General features: G+C 33.1%; 2 protein-coding genes across 2 annotated transcripts; both read right to left on the bottom strand.

The window, feature by feature from the left end:
* Positions 1-4,657: 4,657 nt before the first annotated feature.
* PAHX (phytanoyl-CoA dioxygenase (PhyH) family protein) lies at positions 4,658-7,777 on the bottom strand. Its single transcript, XM_088098210.1, has 9 exons — positions 7,620-7,777; positions 7,433-7,557; positions 7,278-7,338; positions 7,127-7,195; positions 6,589-6,707; positions 5,725-5,872; positions 5,483-5,627; positions 5,280-5,366; positions 4,658-4,900 (listed from the first exon to the last, which is right to left on the bottom strand). The coding sequence occupies exons 1-9, from the start codon at positions 7,663-7,665 to the stop codon at positions 4,858-4,860; spliced, it is 843 nt and encodes a 280-aa protein (XP_087954336.1). The 5' UTR covers positions 7,666-7,777; the 3' UTR covers positions 4,658-4,857.
* A 927-nt stretch (positions 7,778-8,704) lies between these two features.
* Positions 8,705-15,400, bottom strand: LOC124821105 (O-fucosyltransferase family protein). The gene is made up of 10 exons (XM_088098789.1): positions 14,733-15,400; positions 13,564-13,633; positions 12,436-12,503; positions 12,250-12,338; positions 11,532-11,729; positions 10,827-11,031; positions 10,568-10,735; positions 10,198-10,365; positions 9,928-10,118; positions 8,705-9,534 (listed from the first exon to the last, which is right to left on the bottom strand). Exons 1-10 carry the CDS (start codon positions 15,102-15,104, stop codon positions 9,372-9,374), a joined length of 1,692 nt encoding a protein of 563 aa, XP_087954915.1. The 5' UTR covers positions 15,105-15,400; the 3' UTR covers positions 8,705-9,371.
* Positions 15,401-19,056: the final 3,656 nt, after the last annotated feature.

Here is a 19,056-nt window from a genome sequence, read left to right as displayed (position 1 = left end):
AAAGTGACAGAAATATGTGAACTCTTATTTTCCATCATGAATGGATATCCATAATCATTTCTAAACAATTTTTCAAACAACTTTTCTAGATAAAGAATTATGTATGTCTGATTTCTCATTTTGAATACGTAAAGCAAGGTCAATTCTTATTCGGCCCAAAAAACAAAAAAAATATTGTTTCTTGAAGATTGTTATTTTCGGGAAAAATTGAACATTTTTGAAAACCAAATCAACTTCGTATTTTTAATTAAAGGTATTAGCTTCAAACATGCATCGTAGGTGATAATACTTTCCCTATGTCTAACTGACTCCTAAACCCAAAATTTTGTTTCATAGACCATTTTTTATTTTATGGTTTTTTCGTAGTTTCAAGTGGTAACGACTCCAAAATCTCTATTTTTAAACTTCATTTATTTATTTTTAATGATTCATTATGCTGTCACGATCCTGATTGCAACAAATGGTTACTAGGAAGCTAAAAAGTCAAGTCATTTAATTAAGTATGCAAAATTGATCTAGTTTTTCATTATGTTTTCTTTCCCCTTTCTTTCGAATATGTTCTTGTCTCTTTTGATATTTGGAACAATTGCATGTGTGTTTTTCTTTATTATTTTGATATTTGAAATAATTGCATATGTATTTTTTTTATATTTGGAATAATTGTTTAATATTGAACCTAGGGTAAATGACATGTTATATATATGTTTGGAACTTTTCTTGTTGTTTTGTAGGTGAAGGTTTTAGGTATGCATTGTATTCTTCCTTCACACACATTATGCATACCATGGGTAGGGTCCTATACTCGGGAATGAGTGTAACTTAGAATTAAAGGGTTTTTGTAGCAAAGTCACTTGGGACATACTTCTTGTTTGGTTGTCATAAGAACTCCAACCAGAGTTTGTTTTCTTCATTCTTATTTTCACATCTAATTGCGCCTCAATTGTTGTGGAAGTGTTGTGAAGAGTGTCATAGGTCTAGGGTGACCTTGATCTTTAAGTCTAGGGAACCATCCTTGTAAGACATATATTTGGCCTTAGAACTTTGAGCAACCAACCTTTGTTAAGGCACAAAAGGAGACTATTTTTATCATCTCCTCTTCACCTTTTCTTTCTACATAATAATAAATGTATCATGATATTAAAAAAAAAAATAAAAAAAAATGTTATGCTTCAATAAATTCATATTTATTTATTTTTCCATTTTCTGTTATTGAGTGTATGGAATCATTCCTATGAAAAAAGTAAATAAAAAACATAAATGACAATTGAGGCAAAATAAATACCATTTGGTCAAATCAGTTAATTGAATAAAAAGAGTAAAACAAAATGTTTATCATTGATTTTGAAACATTTATTTGATTTACATGACATGAAATTGCTCAAATACCTTTATCATTTTACATCACACTCCTTTTGTCCATAAAGAATCATCATACAATGTCCATAAACATAATGATTTTAGTATCAATAGTTTTATTATAAATGAGTTTCATATTTTTAAAACACGTCATCTCTCTAGAAATCATTGTTCTAGAGTTTTATGACTTCTCTCTACGGTTTTCCTTCTTTACTTGTCGGTTTGAAGATTAGAAATTGCTAGGGTGATCCTTGAGGAGAGCTCCCTGATAATGCTAATTCTTACCATTATATAAGGATCAATTTAGCAGAAAAATCAACCATTTTTCTAGCTTGTAACTTGCTTAATTCTCTCTTTTATCTTAGTTTTATGAACAATTGTGTTTTGGGCTACTTTGATGTAATTTCATCTATAATCCCTTTATTTTGTAGCTAATAATGTGCTTGGAAGAATCTCCAACAATGTATAGAGTTGAACCAACCACAAGAAGCAAGCATATCTGTAGAAAAAGAGAAAAAGATGCAGTGCAACCTGAGCGCCACCTGCACCAACTGCACAGAAGTTGATTTCTAGTGTGATTGCGTTGAGCGCTCCTTACCAGAGGGCGCTTTTTGCTGTCAGAATTTATCCCTGGGCGTTCCTCCAGGGGCGCTGAGCGTTGGCGGCGCTGATGTGGTAGATATGTTATATTTAAACCTAAAACGTGAAGGGGTTTGGATCTTTGGTTCTTTGGAGGCGCGATTCACTCATAAGAGAGCTTGGAGGGCTGCTAGGGTTTGTGGGAACACTCCTTTCTTCCTCTTTGGTTTCTTCTTCTTCTTCCATGGCCATTTTGTAAGCTTAAAGGCTCTCCATGGACATGGAGAGCCAAACCTATCTTGTTGGGATTAGTCATAGCCTATGAACTCTTCTGTATGTGTTGAATGATTCAAATATATATATATATATATATATATATATATATATATATATATATATGCCTTTTCTATCAATTGCTAGTATTCTTGTTTCTAATCTTAAAGCTTGCATGTAATAAAGATGTTCATGGCTTGATCTCTGATTCATGGGTATGGGAATGTATCTTGTGTAATCTAGAATTGAAATAAGAGTCCTAGTGGTGCATTGATTCTAGAGATGGGAGATGATTCACTTGTTGTCTTAGATCCTAGTTCTTAATGCGGGTTTTGCTTGTTAATTAATCAAGAGATTGATAGTTAATAGGTGAAAGTTAGGCTCTTTCACTTAAGGAATTAAGGTTAGAGTGTTTTTTTGGATTGACTTTAGTAATTTGATGGAGAGGAGATGAAATTGTGTATGCATAAGAGTGAATTGGTGAAAACTAACCTTAACATTGCCATTTCGTACCAATTCTAGTCTTTTTCGCTCTTAAGTGTCTTCGGATGCAAACACCACTTTTATTTTCTTGTCAATTTATTTTGTTGTACTTATTCGTATATTCGTTAATCTAAATGAGTTGTTAATCGTGCAATTAACTAGTGTTACACGAGTCTCTTGGGAAACGATACTTGGTCTTACCATTTTATATTACTTGAACGATGCGGTACACTTGTCGAGGTCTTAACACTCCCCACTTCCATCCGATTAGTTTCTCATATAGAGTAAGCTGATTTTCTGCTATTCCTTTTTATTTGTTTTATTTTCCATTACATGTGAACTATTTGGGATTGTATGTGGCGTCTAAGTCATCTTTAAGAGTCTCTACTAATAAGTGGTCCTAGTGGTGTGCCTTGATCGTATTTTTGTTGTTTGTAGGAGCAGATAAAGTTTCATGTGCTTTTGGACATATTTTAGGACCTCTAAAGATATTTGGTCATTTGTCAGATAAAGGAAACTAGATGTTTTAATGTGCATGAGTTGGATATTTTTGATTGAATTTGGTTTGTTGAATCTGATTAATTTATGTGCTGAATTTGATTGCTTGAATTCAGTGTTGGTTGTGTTTGAACTATAGTGGTTAAGAAAACTGAGAAATTGACCATTTGATCAAGCTTGTGTTCATTTTGACATTAAGAACTGTTTTTGAACTAAACATTGAGTTAGGAATACTAATTTGATCATTTGAACAGGTCTCTGGTTTCCCAAATCACAAATTTGAAGTGGAAATTTTATGATATGGCCCTGAGCAGGACCGATGTGGAGTTGAGAGCTAGCTTGGCATTTCAAGTTTGGAAACAATTTAGAACGTCACTTTTTCTGTTGAGCAACCATTTTTACAAATGATTTGATGTTGAGCTGATACAAGGCACCGTTGAGCACCACTTTCCACTACAGGTTTGGAACCATTTTAGGTCCAGCTCGCTAAGTGACAAAATTGTCTCATTAAACGAGCTATTTTACGAGAAGAATGACATTAAGTGTCATTCTTGTCGTTGAGCATCGATTCATATTACATGCTTTTGGTTGTTTGGCATTATATATATATATATATATATATATATATATATATATATATATATAAGATAATTTTTGATATATAAGACAATTGTGTGAATGTTTTCATTATAATAATATGTTATACATATTGAATTAATATATGTTTACATTGTTTTGAGCACTAGCTTATCATATCTTTCTTTTCTTTTCTGTGTTTTGTTTTTTTTTTACAATAATCATCTTATGAAGTAAACAGAAAATGAAATAGATGATAACATGCCTTTGATAGTATACATATTGAATTAATATGACAAGTTTATATTGTTTTGTGAAGTTTCTTTTGAACACTAGCTTACTATGTCTTTCTTTTTTTTTTATGTTGTTTCTTTTTTATAATCATCATCTCGTGACGTAAACAGAGGATGAAATAGATGCTAACATGACTTTAATAGAATGTGAAGATTCCAAAATATTGATTGAATAACTATTAGTTTTCAATTGTTTTGTACATATTCTATTATGCTAGTATAATTATTATATTGAATAACTTTATTAATGTTTTGAATATTTTTTATCTGTCGGTTATGCATTATCAAAATTTATAATATTTTATTTAGTAATCTTACTATTAAACGAAATGTTACAATAATAATTAATAGAAGAATAGATCATTTGCATAACTATTTTTTTACATATTTTATTATAATTCTACTCTTCATACTTTTGTTTCGATATTTGTTATGGTGTTATATTAAAACTTTAAATTGTATTTATTATAAAAAAAAATAAGAAACACAATTATCAGGCCTGAATTCCAACCAATGGCTATAAGATGAATTCCTATTAGATGTCTATGCAAAAAAAATTACCCTCAGTGTAAATAATTTAAACTACATAAAAGAAACACTGAAATTATAAAAAATTATTACTGGGAAAAAATAATTGGGTTTACTAATATATTTGTTAATGATATTGGTATAATATCCCAAAGCAAAGGAAAGAGGTTGAATGTAGTGTGTTCAGTGGCAACCAGAAGAAGGTTGACATTATTACAATGCTTTATATTTGCAAATTAAACACTAAACTGCAAGAGAATTCGACAGAAAGTCAGCTCACAAAGAGAGGTTCAGGCTCCACTTTTCGTCTGATCCTGAAACAAAATTTGACAGAAAAACTTGTGTTTAGCAAAATCCACTTGGAAAAATGCAAAGTCCAAATTTATATGTACAGTAGCAAGTGTACATAGTAAGTCCACTTTATCATAAAATCAACATTTCTTTTGCACTTCCAAGTGTCAAACATTGGACTCAAGGAAGAGTTAGCACTAATGGTACAAGAAAAAATTCCAAAGACTCGTCAAAATCCATCAGAAGTAAAAGAAAAAACACTTGAAAAGCAAAAACTCAAGAAAATTGAACAAGTCAAATTTGTTAATAAACTTTGAAGTGTTGAATTGGTAATATGATCAAATAAACAAGAGAATATTTAAGAACGCTGATAAACAAATTCTACCCATGATCTAAACTCACCAATTTTCTGGTGCCCATGTGCAGCCCACGGTGTCCACTACATGCAAGCTGTAGGCATGTCTTGATTTTGGAGACTGGTTTTCAAAGCTGTTATTCATATAGAAAAGCATAGAAGGATAAATTATCTGAAAACACTTCAAAGGCACATTTCTTTCTAAACTTCATGATATACACATCTTCTGGAGAGAATAGTTTTAACAAACCTTTGGTGGATAAGATCACCATGGATGACAACCATAGAACCAGCTTTTACTTCAATAGGAACAAAATCTTTTTTATCATAAGATGGTGATGGTCGATCGAATTTGACACCATCTTCATCTCTCAAGAACCTTCTAACAAGCCCGTCTATAGCAAACATAAAGGAAAAAATGTTAGAGCATATGAACCAAGCAAAGGATAATGATCCAAGTAAGAAACAAACCAAAAGGTAAGAAAAAGTTACTTTTGTGAGATCCAGGAATCGCCCAAAGGCAACCATTTAATGTATTTGCATCTTCTAGGGCCAACCACAACCCTGTGCACGTTTGTGGTTCAGTATAAAGAAACGAGTTATCCTGGTGTGGCACTACTTCACCCCCAATGCCTGGTTGCTGATGATAAATATTTCATTTTCAGTTAGTGACCAGGAATCAAATACTTCTATACAGCATGAATTTGAAACACCAGTAAATATGTTAACTACGTGTAAGAAAAATGGCTGGGTCTTCAGGTTCAAACCACAGCAGTATTGAAATAATCATCCTAAAATATATCCATAATGTATACAAAAGACCATAAAACAATATCAAATTCAGAAGTATGGAATAAAAAACAAACTAAAACGGTAAATCAAAAAGTATATTTTAGTGATTTTGAATATCACCAATACATACATTCAATATTCATTAAAAACTAAACAAGATATATGTCATTTTGGAAGAGATATGTAAGTTATATTCTCAGGTGAATAACTCTACCAGAATTTTCTATGCAATAAACCACTACAACACAACATTTTTTGAGCATCACTCAAGCATTTGTCAGTTTGATTGCAAATCAAAGAAGCAAGTGACGCAGGTAACAATATTAAAGTGGAGAAAGTTCATTTTCCAAATTGGAGAACAAATATGAAAACCAAATCACACAACTCCCTTACCCCCAGTCTCTCTTACCCCTCAAACCAGGAAATTAGATGAACATACATACACAAACTTCAACCAATTCACATTTCTACTGCTCATACATAATGCCACAAAATACAGCATGAACTTGAGTTATTTCAACTACATTATCAGCAACTAGATGTCCCAGAAAAGCAAAACTGTACCTTAAATATATACATAGACTGCATGACTACAGGCCTCTTGTAACCTAAGGAGTACATCAAACTTGAAATTTTCTCAGAAGAAGAAAACTTCTTGAATGCCGGTTCAATCTCGTGAAGAGCTGCACAAATCAACAGCATACCCAATTCATAGGAAATTGAATCAATTTAAAAGGAATAATGCTAGTTTCGCAGTTCACGCTTTCATTCACCAATCAGCACAACAGCACAAAAGCAGGGCCCCACTGTCATAAACTAACTAATTAAATTACATATTATGTGAACAGAGAGAACCCGATTTCTACTTACAAACATTATATGCAGTTTCTTAGATGTTCTTAGTGTTGTTGCCAATCAGAATTAGAGTTTCACCTCAGTGATCAGTGTTGAACTTCAATACAACCCTTTATTTTGTGGATTATTAAAGTAAAACTCTAATTAAGATTGATGTACGACATCAAAGGCATAAAAGAATTAAATTGCATCTAAGGTTTATTTCTACTAAAAAGTGAGATAAAATATCAAAGTATAAAAGGCTCACCGTGGCCAACTTTATTAATAGAGAGTTGCTTCGGCTGCTTTAGATTGCCATCATCACCAAATGCTTTTTCTACCAAAAGTGAAACAGAAAAAGATCAAACTAAAAGAAACCCAGTTACTCAAAAACAGAAAAGATCAATTTATGTTCATACCCTCAAAGAAAAAAGAAACCCTTTCCACGCTATCGAAAAAGTAATCATCAGTCAACTGTTGCTGAAGGAAACAAAGAGCACACGAATAAGAGGAAAGAAAAGATAAAAAAAAAAAGTCCAATTTTAAAATGAAAACACAAAATGTTGAAGGTAACCTGGTTCTTGGTGGAGAAAATAGAAGCGGTGGAAGAATAATCAAACTTATCCACCAACTGCTCCATCGTCTTCATCATGGACTCGATCTCATCGCCACTTGCAAACGATTCAATCACAAGATAACCTGAAAAATTGAGATTTTGTTGGTTGAGGTTAGGAATTATGCTAAAGACCAAAAAAGGGTACCTTGAGAGTTGAAGAATTGAAGCTGCTCGGAACTAAGCTTAGTCATCTTGTGTAGTGATTTTGCTTAGAAACCGAATTTTTAAGATTCAATGTTTAGTGTTGTCGTAATGTACTTGCTTAGGTACCCATGGGCATAGGATTGCACTCCCTTCTTAAAGAGTCAAATTTCTATCATTTTATCTTATCAACTTCTTTTAAATTTAATTTAATATCATATATTGTATAATATTAAATTTTTTTAAAATTTTATTTTTTACACATTTTGAATACATGTAACGTGTTTTTTACATTAAAAATTATTAAACTATTTATTTTAATTAACCTTTTTTTAGTCTATATGAATAAAAAAAGAAAAAATTTCTTTTACATAAGATTAAGATAGTTAAGACTTTTGAACTCCGACCTCTTTGACTTCAAGTATTATATTATGCTCCAATTTTTGCAACTACGGTGCTATTGTCTTATCTTATTTGCTAGTAGAGAACCAAGGTTAGGGTAGGGGTGATTACAAAGATACTCTAAGTTCAAGTTAGTTTAGATATAAAATTTGATGATAAATCTATAATTAGTGAACCATGCATAACTTGGGATTACCATTCATTTATACTCTTCTAATCATGTTCTTACAAGTGTGGGACTTTGAGATGATTTTGTTTGTATTTTTGTTTCATTAGCTTAAGGATAAGATAATCTCTCTTTTTTCGTCTATTATATCTGTCAATGGTATTATTCATATAAAGAATTTTTGTTTCATATAGAAGTTTGTGACTAGCTGAATTTTTCTTTTATAGTTTTTGTAAGGAGAATATATATAAGTGTATTATTAATATCGCCCTTGATAGTTATTTCTTCAATAAATGGAGCGTACAGACTCAGATTGTTGGTCTGGTTTTAGGGAGTTTACTTCCAAGAGTAGAGTTTATGCACTAAAAAATATAAAGCCTTGAGAAAAACTCTATAAACCCCTTAAAACTTTGCATCCAATGAGATTCCATTTGTTGTGAACGAAGATGAGAGGAAATATTTTTATGAAATGTTATGTGAATATTAAATGGAGGTATTTTTGGTGCAGCAGTTGTGTGATCTGGCATGAAGTATGAATAGTGAACTAATTACATTCACTGGTATCATCACTAAAACAATGGGTGCACCAATGAAAAAGAATAACAAATGCGTACAACCAGCCATACACCTACTAGCTAACAATGGGAACCTCAATATGAGGGTAAAGAAAATACAAAATTGAAAACAGGAACAAAGTGAGAAAGTGGGAAAAAAAAAAATCTAAAACGGGAGAATAATATAGTATGGCGGTACACCCTGAAGTTTTAGTTAAATGTACAGAGAGCATGCTACAGCCTTGACAAATGAATATCGTACTCCAGGTAATGTACAGGCAGGGTGTGAAGGAACACGAGTTTGTCCTCTGGCTCTTTAAAAAACTTGTTCGATACAGCAGCAGGTGCTCATTCATATACGAAACAGCTCTGTCAGTGTTCTGGGTGAGATTCCTTCAAAGGAAAGGTTGCCATTCTCTCTTCTCAATTGGCATCATGTACAAAAAAGATGCCACTCCCTTGAAATTCAATCCAAGTTCAACAAAATCCTTTGACCCACCAAAATGGAGTCTGCCCTCCCACCAGTTGGCAAGGGGGAAAAAATGAAACAATCACAATATCAGAAATACAGTCAGAAGCAAGGCATGCTCACAAAATTGTAGGTTGCGGAAACACCCATCGAATTCTGAGTATATCAAGTTGCCGATGAAGATCTTGAATCATCAGTTTTATTGGCACGGCACATACAATCTGGGCACGGAAAGCTGTATATAGAATCATTTGGTCTTTTGAGTTCAACCCCCTTCGAATCACTATGTGACCTCATGCTCAGCAGTTGTCGCTTAAGACTTTTCCATCTGGAAAGGAAGGAAAGTAGATGAGGGGTATTTAGATACTTTCTATTAAGCAAAAAATCTTCAACGTTTTTACTGAGCTACAAACCTCATTGAACACAATCAAAATTCTTTAGTGTCCTAACTCCTAAAAAATTAATAGCAGAATAACCAAGCGATATGGTTCTTCCAGTAATTAACCAAATAGTTTTCCAAGTAAATTTTCTCCAATTCAATATAATAAAAGGACATTTTCTTCAAAATAATCTTGTCTTGATGTCACTTATCCCATTGTAACTATAATTACTTTCAATATCAACAAAACAAACGGGAAGGGGAATTTTTGTGTGGGAAGCTCATCTAATTTATTGTATCCTAAAAAATTTGAACAGAATAACATATGCCAACAAAACATACCCTATATTGGGATTATCAAACAGTAATGCCAACTTCCGCTTATCAGGTTTAATTGTCTTAGCATGTCCACCATACAAGTATCTCCTGTGACCCAGCAGAAAATGAGGGAAGTTGCCCCCCTGAGTTGTGACAAACACCTCACTGTGAAGACAAACAGTGTAATCTATAGCAGCCATCCTGGAAGAATAACTCTAGAAGAAGTAACTAGAGTTAAAATCATAGCACTAAACCAATGAAATGGTCAAATAACATAAGAGTACAAATGTAAACCTTAAAGGGAGCAAGCTCCTCTTCAGAAGCCAGGGTCTCCTTAGAATGTAAATTAGGAAACATTTCGCGCAGTGGGGCCATAGTTTTCTCCGAATTATATATTTTCCCAGATGCTAAAAAGATAGAAGTGTTCTTCGTGAAACCCATTCCCCTCAGCATAAGGCCAACCTGAAGAAATGGATGAAGGCATTGATTTTGAATAAAACAAACAAATTCGAAAAAGACAAACAAATTTGCTGCAAAAGGAGCACTTCAAGAATTAGGAAATTTCTAGCTAGACAAACAACTTCCCATGCGAAAGAAGTACTCCCTGAATATTTACTCCTCTTCGCACTGGCTCAAATCATTAGAGCTTTAAGCAGACTATTACCTCTAAGGGGGTAAGGGGACACTTCCCATTGATCCTGATTGCTCCTGGACGTATAACTCGTCCAGGTTTTGTAAATTTCCCTTTCCAACCTCTCTCTCTAGCTGCAATCATGTCTTCTCTCTCCTGTTTTCCACCATCGAAAACACAACAAGAGAAAGCAACCATATCCTGCCCATGGGAAAGCATGCCCATCAGTTGCAACAAAGGTTAAGATTTTAACCTACACAATTAATAACATTCATATCTGATCAAAACAAACCTCTTCAAAACGAAGATGTACGGATACATATTTACCACCATTAATGGCACTGTGTTTTCTCATTCTTTCAACCAAAGCTTCACCTATGGACAATATAGTACTTGAAAACCGTAAAGCCTCATAATTTGCTAAGCATCTAAGCCGCTGGACAACTGGAGGAGCATCAAATGACAATCTATTTGCAAATGGTGAAATCCTTATAACCCTGCATGAACAAAATTCAATTCAATATCCAAGATCCCTTATATCATCAAGACAATAAACATATTTGAAGTAACAATTTTACAGTAAAAGATATCTATGGTTTGATATGTCCCAACCAAATCAAGTAAAGATGGAACCTCATTGTGGTAAAGTCATATAATATGAGACTCATCGCATAACACTAATTCGAAAAGATAACTGGCGAGAAGGAAAATATATACTAATATAAATTTTGGGTAGAGATACCCAAACATATGGGTGCATTACCTTCCTTTCCATGATAGAAAACAATGAAAGAACATCAGCTCAAAACATAGCCATAATTCCTAGCTGTGAATGAATCCAAATATATCATACAACAGAAAAGAGGCAACATATAAGAACTACTTTCTACACTGGTATACCTTGGACAACTAGCAACTACTCCAAACTGTTTAATGCTAACCATTCATATCAATGAGAATAAGGAAATAATCTATACAACGAGCACCATATACTCACTTCTCTTCAAGTAACTTAGGGAGTACCACATCTCTGTAATACTGAATAGATGACCAGGCCTTGATCCTGAAATTGTGAACGTTTGTCATGTTGCTGCCAAATCTTTCCATTAGGTATTCAGGAATCTTGTCAACCACCCGCACATCATTTTTCAAGGTATTCACAAAAAATTCTTCATCATAAATGTCCCTGAATTTGCTGGACACATGAAGAATTACATATATATAAGTTTAGACTGTTTCAAAATGAATACATTGATCAAAATCATAAAAGCATCAAGAAACTCACACTAACCAAGTTTATATAAAGTACTACTATAAATGCATAATTTGACAAAACAGACTAACATCCATTATTAAAAGAACCATTAGCAATGATATTAAGATTTCACTATTTAAATGTTTCTACAACTTAATTGACATGAAAGAAAATCTAAGCTCGCTGTTTAAAATGACTATATTAAAAATTTATAAATTATAATATATATCTTGTTGGATATAGGTTTTCCAATTTTCCTGTTTTGGAGGATGTGTTATCCTCTTGTAGTTGTGGTTTCTCCATATCTCTCTAAATAATTTTTTTAATTAATTTTTTAACAATAGCATGAGAAAAACACATAACATAATTGGATTAAAAGTATAAGAGGTATTAATCTTATGCCATCATAAAACACTAGATTTTCCTAGTTCAGAAAAACTTAATTGATAGCATAACTAACCTAGGGTCTTTCCATATGCTATGATAATGAAAGTTGGGGATTACAAGCGTAGCATTGAGATAGCCAGCCACTGCAACAGCATTGCATACCTGAAAAAATTGATATCATTCAAAAAATGAGTTGAGTAAAAGCACATTAAGTACAATTTGAATATAAGGAAAAACAGAGTGAACAGAAAACACTTACGGATGTCCTCTGCTGATTTAAGCCACCATTAGCCTCCACATATATGTATCCATTTGATTCAGGTAGGACTATCAACAACAAAAGACATGTAAGTTCATAGTTAACCCAACACAGTAAACTGCAGAAGTTACAGACATGATTCCGCACACACACAGCAATGAACAACATCAACAGAGGAATTCTGATGAGAATGGTCCACTTTATAAATTAAAGGCAACTCAGTGATTCAACAAAAGATTTTATTTCCCAATATTTTGTTCTATAGATAGAAAAAGGGAAATTATTAGAGATAAGAAAAAACATACAAGGGTAAGAAAAAGATGCCCTTCAAAAGAGAAAAGGCTATACATGACAAAAAAGCTTTTAAAGACTCAAGAATGTAGCATGGCTTCCAATCTCCAAATAACAGGATGAACAAGACCCTGACAGTTGAAACAACCGGAGCAGAACACCCAAGAGATGACAGAAACAATTTTTTGAGGTAAAATGATATAATGAACCACACAGAAGCTTTAAGCTTGTGAAGACACGCCAATGTTTTACATTATACCTCAAAGATGCCCCTCATACAAGAGAGAGCCAATAGGCTTAAAGCGGGGATAACTACATGATCACCTACCTCACTTAAATTCAATTTTAATGAGAACAATAGGAGCAGCAGGGATAAAACTCTAGAAAATCTGGTAGTAGAGGACAAATACCATATTAGAAATAAATTGGACCTAACTCAACTCCCAAAGCTATCTCAAGAAGAAGGATTGCCCAAACCTTGAAAGGAGTACTTTGGCCATTTTCTGAGTTAAATGTAAGGGAACATAAAAACCCTCACACATAGGACTGGGGCATCTGATGCATGAAGTTTGCAAGTCTAGACATCTATAGGTGGCCCTCAATATCAAGACTAGATAGACACATGCCATGTCATGGATGGCTTCATGTCATATCTCTAACAAAATATATCCTAAAAATTGCAAAAATTAAGCTGCAACAAAAGGAACTAAATGGGTAACAATGAATAGAAAAATCAACGGTACCAAAAGCACTAACAAATTATACACCAGAACGAAAAACAAAGATAAAAATGAAAATGTCATCATTTACAGTCCGTCAGTAGAGCTCATCTTATACCTTCACAAGATCGGTCCACACATGGTTTCCACTCACCACCTTTGTAGGGAGTCTTCCATATTGTTGATATCTGAAAGGAAATTTATGAGCTTGTCACTGAATGTGTCCATCTAGAACCAAAAAACAAATTAAACCAGCAAAGTATAAAGATTCGTAAAGTACTACTGTGGAAGAAATTAACAAAAGAAACCAAATTTTGCAAGTATAATAATTAGAAAAGAAAGATGAACGGTCAGAATCAATTATCCTCCCATAGCTAGAGAATGGTCATTATAAAAGACAATAAAGAAACTATCTTCACAAGAACTAAAAGATATTCATAAAACAAATAATTTAAGCCCCCGGTAGTCAAGAAAGAACTAAAATTGTTAGAAGAAAAATTTCCGACCAATATTTACAAACAATAGTTAAATTCAAATAAAACATGGGTTAACAATATTAAGCTGTCCTCTCCTAGCTTATTGGTCAGTTGATATCTTCTCAAACCCAGGAAGCATGACCCTGAACATTGCAGACTCTGCCTTTCGCAAAATATTTCCACAAAAAGTGAAATTCTGTCTAAATGAAAGCATGAATTCAAGCATGTCAACAAAGAAATCCCTTTTGTTTATTTCGGAAATGATTATTATCATCCAAAAGGAATCCCTTGGAAGTAGGGTGTCAAGATTAGTTTGCTTTTAAAAGGAATATGCTAGGTCAAATTGAAATATATGCAGCAAAACTAATACAAACTCACTGAACAAAACTCCTAAAACGATATAACACCAACATTCTCACAGGTAACTCAACAAGCACCTTTGACAATTAGAACCAATTTCTTATATTCAAAATCCGCAATAAAGCATTTGAGCAATCGATTACTCAGATTACCCTAGCCTCTGGAATCAGACCTGACAAACAATCTGACCATTAAACGCATCACAGAGCACAAAAGCTCTTCCACAAGCAATTTAATCACATTCGAATGCAAGATGCAAAACCAAGCAACAAATCCAGACACAAAACGAGAAGGCTAAACCTACATTGAAAAAGACAACGAGTCGAAACTCGATTCCAATCAAAGAAATAAAATAAACTAAAATGAACTCAGTCAGAATAACCTGACAAATCACAAATCACCAAAATCCGGCGAAAAATAAAATCCAGAGAGATTTGAAAATGAATCGAACCGCATCGACGGAGGAATTGTCAGAATCCATTTCGAGGTGAAGCTTGGCGTACAACTGAGGGCTACGGTAAACAGAGCCGGGCGCGGGACGGTGCTTTATGACCGGAACGACGTCGAAGGAAGCGGTTCCCATGTAAAGCAGCATGCCAGAGATGTATATGAGAGGAGCGAAGAGGAAAACGCCTTGTCGTCGGAGCAGGACGGATAGAAACATCCAGCTGAGCCGCTGCGCGGCAGTCCGACCGCCCCCCCGGTTTGGAGAGAACCGCCCGGTCTTGGACCGCCCGTGGCGGAGCCTCGGCGACCGGAGCGGCGACGGCGGCGGCGACGGCGTCGAGTGCCCACTGCTCGGTAGCCGATTGTACGGGTGCATTTGGGATCAACGTTTCCACATCACAACCCTCTCTCTCTCTTTCTCTCCTACCACCGCAGCCGCACGCAGCGCGATGTAACGTTCCGAGAAAACGACACCGTTTCTGGCTTGATTTCCGAATAGAATCAAGAAAGAAAGAGAGAGAGCACGTGGGTTGGGTTGCCTTGGCTATTGCCTAGCCTACCAGGTAAAACGCTTTGCAGTCTTTTCCTTTTTGTTTTATGGAGAGCCAAACCACGCCATGCACCTATTTCGGCTTTCTATTTTTTTATTTTCTTTTTATTTTTCTCCCTTTATTTTTTTATTTTTTATTTTTTTATTATTTCTTTTTTTGTGACTCATTGCAGGTGCGCGAAGAAAGGTATCACGCATATCAGAGTGAACCCCTTCCAACGAATTCTTTCTGTTTATGTCTCTTCTTTTCTCCTAATCCTAATAAACAACACATCATCTTCCTCTTCAATTTTTTATACTTTCATTTTTTCTTTTTTCCATTTTTTTTAATCTCTTCCAAACTCAAACTAAACCTATCTCATCTACTCTCTAACTGATGTTCTTTACAAGTCAGTCGTGTCTTGTGTTCTGTTGAGATCTTTTCGCAGATGTCGTACGAGGATTCTTTTTTATTTTATTTTTCCCTTTAATCAAATATTTAAATTTATAAAACAAAATACAAATTTATGATAATTTATTTTAATAAGTTTTTTTTCTTTCCAATATACGAAATTATTAAGAAAAAAAACATTATTCTATTGTTAGTGAGTGATAACAGTGAAATCAAAAAAAATAAATAACGATGATTCGATAATCTTGAAAGTACTCAAGATATGATTGATTTTGGTTGATAAACAAGTTTCTAACCCTATCTAAGTAGAGAATTTTGCGCATCGTTTAATTATGCTACTTTTGACAAAAAGTACTTAAGCATATGCATTTATTTGTGATTGATTCCGTAAGCATTTTTGTCTCGAACGTGTACAAAAAAAAAGGAAACCAACAACAGTTTTCGTTAGCGTGTCGAACCGAAAACATGTATAAACCATAAAGTAGTTCTAATTTTCATTAGTTTTAGATCATAGTTTCTTAAAAATCATTTGCTTTCTTTACCTGCACCACGCACAAAGTTCTTTTTTTAATTTGGGTGTGGATTGCTAAAATAGGTACTTATATTATAATTCATATATGTATAAATAGATGAAATATTCTTTTTACATTATCGAAGTCAAATTATTTCCGTTAAAATTATATGTGGATATAATTAACTTCATATTTATTATGTTAACAAAAGAAAAGATAAAATCTTAACTAAATGCGTCATAAATTAGTCTTTTGGGAAGAATGATACATTTTAAAAATTTCTTTAGTTGGGTTCACAATAACACTACTTTCTGAAGTATTTACCTCATTATTACGACTTTGATCCATTATTACACACAATTCAATAATCACATCATGAAAATTATGACTCGTAATTTATATAAAAATAATAAAATGATATATCTCTTCTTCTTTATCAAATATGTTAAAATTTGGTTTGGATCAAATTTTACATTTTAAGAAGCAGAATACTCCTGTTACCCTTCCTTTGAATAAAAAAGACAACATCATAGTGACACTTTAGCCCGAACTAGAGGAAATTTCTATTCTGCAATGGTAAATTGCAAATATACAAAATTTATTCAAATTTGGTTTTCTTATTATTCCACCACAACTTTTCTTTTTCCTTCACAAGCACCAAAAGATCATATCAATCAATTGGTTCATGTAAACTAAATAATAATGGTTTAAAGGATTGAATATCTTCTATTCTTTAAATTTTTATGTTAAATTGGAATTTGTCAATATTTCAAACTTTGGTTTCAAAATTTTAAAAGTGAATAAAGATAATCTTCATAACTTAATTAGGTTTAAAATGTAAAACAATGTTTTCAAGCTATCATTTAAGTTGTATACAATATTTGACATATTCCAATCCGACTCACCACGGGTTCAATCTGGGTGAGTCGGGTTCTAAGTGAACCGGGATGAAAACTAACCCGCATAAAAAAATTACATTTTTTTCAAATCCAACTCGGCTCGAACCCGTGGTGAGCCGGGTTGGCCCGCGGGTTACAACCCATTTTGACAACACTAGCTATTCCACTATAATTTCATTATGATTTTGAGGTTAAGTTGAATTAAATGTCTTTGTTTCTTTTGATTATTGATTTAGGTTATCCTTCTTTTATCTCTTTCATCTCTCAATCACGTCAAAAGTAATGGTTTTTACATCATAAGGTGTTTTAATCTACATGCATATTGATCATTTGAGTTCAAGGGTTTCTAAGTTTGATTGAGAATGTACTTTGCTTGAATTTAGGAACTTTCATATGATTAAATGAGTTTTTGCTACCAATGATTGGTGGTAAGAAATTTAACAATAATTAATTGAGAATTTACTTTGATTAATTAACTTTTAATTTTGGTTAGGAGATTTAAGAATAGTCATGATTAAACACAATAGGATTTAATTGAGAATGTACTTTGGTTGAATTTATTGTAAATAATCTAAAAAGGTCTTGATTTTGTTTAAGAATCTACTTTGATTAATTGAAGATTGCCTTGAATTAATCAAGAATGTACATTAATTAATTTGAAACTCGAACAATAATATATGGATAACCGATGTTGAATCTATTTTGGAAAAGTAGTGAAATTAGTTTATTTTATTATAATTGTTTTAAAGTTTCTTATTTGTTCTTTAATTAAACTCACGACATTAAATATTAATTTAATTAGCATAGGTTTTCACTTTTATTTTTAAGCATTGCATTGCACTTTACTAACCTTTTAGGGTCTTCATAAGAGTCAAGTATTTGAAAATCAATTCCGTATTCGTTGGGAAATGACTCATGGTTACTTTAACCATATCTAGTTTATTAACTACTAGTTGACAACACTGAAGTTGCCTTGTAAAGTAGTATTAATTTGATAGCTACAACGAGAATGTATCGTTACATTGTTATTTTCTTCAACATCTTACATCGTTTGAGTTTGTTCTTAGAACAAAAGAAAATCTTTCAAGTTACCAAATTTTATCGTATGGTATTCATCCTCTCTCTAAGAGTTACTCAAATTTGCACTTGTAATCAAACATTTTTATTGTGTTCGGGTATTCAGAAGTGAATTTTATTGTGTTCGGGTATTCAGAAGTGAATTAAAATACTCGTATTTTTTAACTTAGTTAAGTTAAACGTTCTAGACAATTGTCTGGGGAAACCATAAGTGGTTTAGAATACTTGTATACCAAAAGTGGTTAAACTTGGCCTAGTCAGGATTGACTAGGGGAACCAGGAGAGGTTTATGATACTTGGGAACCAAAAGTAGTTGATAATACTCGGTGCATATCGGGAGTGGTTTGTACTCGTTTGTAATCTTGTATAAGATTAGTGAAACCCCTTACGTGTTCTTACGGGAGACTGACGTAGCATAGGTTGAGTGAACCAGTATACAAATACTTGTGTTATTGCTTTTCCTATGTAAAACGTTTTCCTAAACTCTTGTTTGAAAACACAAGCGTTTAACAATTGATGCAGTTTAAATAACGCTTGCAATAGTTATTAAACACTATTTTTTCAAAAAGTTTTGAAACATTATTCAATGTCCCTCACCTCCTTTCTAGTGTTTCCCTGTATTTCATGTATGTCTCTGCATAAAGATTGGATTCTGAAACCATAGGAAAACACCAGAAGGGGGGGCGGGTAAATATTGTTTTCAAATTCTTTTCGTAATGTAGCATCTCACGAGTATAATGAAGTATGTTAATCAAGAGAAAATATTTAAACATTGTTATTCTAATAGATTAGGTTGATAGCCTTTTTAGTTTTTAAGTTAGACTTAGTTCTATTTTGCAATTGTACAATGCCTTGTCAGAGCTTTTCATTAATTGCAGCTTGTACAGCTTGTAAGAGCA

Source organism: Vigna umbellata, chromosome 9 (genome assembly GCF_029865625.1).
Source record: "Vigna umbellata cultivar VRB3 chromosome 9, Vumbellata_1.0, whole genome shotgun sequence".
Classification (NCBI taxonomy): Eukaryota; Viridiplantae; Streptophyta; class Magnoliopsida; order Fabales; family Fabaceae; genus Vigna; species Vigna umbellata.
The sequence above is the reverse complement of the archived record's forward strand: the minus strand, read 5'-3'. Positions and strand labels throughout refer to the sequence as shown.

What these genes read in the sequence shown, in the direction of transcription:
- LOC124821105 (XM_088098789.1), bottom strand. Translation starts at nt 15,104, where the DNA reads ATGCACCCGTACAATCGGCTACCGAGCAGTGGGCACTCGACGCCGTCG. An exon ending in ACAATTCCTCCGTCGATGCG is followed by an intron (nt 13,634 to 14,732) that starts GTTCGATTCATT and finishes ATTTCCTTTCAG; the next exon opens with ATATCAACAATATGGAAGAC. An exon ending in TACATCTTCGTTTTGAAGAG is followed by an intron (nt 10,736 to 10,826) that starts GTTTGTTTTGAT and finishes TCCCATGGGCAG; the next exon opens with GATATGGTTGCTTTCTCTTG.
- PAHX (XM_088098210.1), bottom strand. Translation starts at nt 7,665, where the DNA reads ATGACTAAGCTTAGTTCCGAGCAGCTTCAATTCTTCAACTCTCAAG. An exon ending in TTTTCTCCACCAAGAACCAG is followed by an intron (nt 7,339 to 7,432) that starts GTTACCTTCAAC and finishes TGTTTCCTTCAG; the next exon opens with CAACAGTTGACTGATGATTA. An exon ending in ACATGGGCACCAGAAAATTG is followed by an intron (nt 4,901 to 5,279) that starts GTGAGTTTAGAT and finishes ATTTTGTTTCAG; the next exon opens with GATCAGACGAAAAGTGGAGC.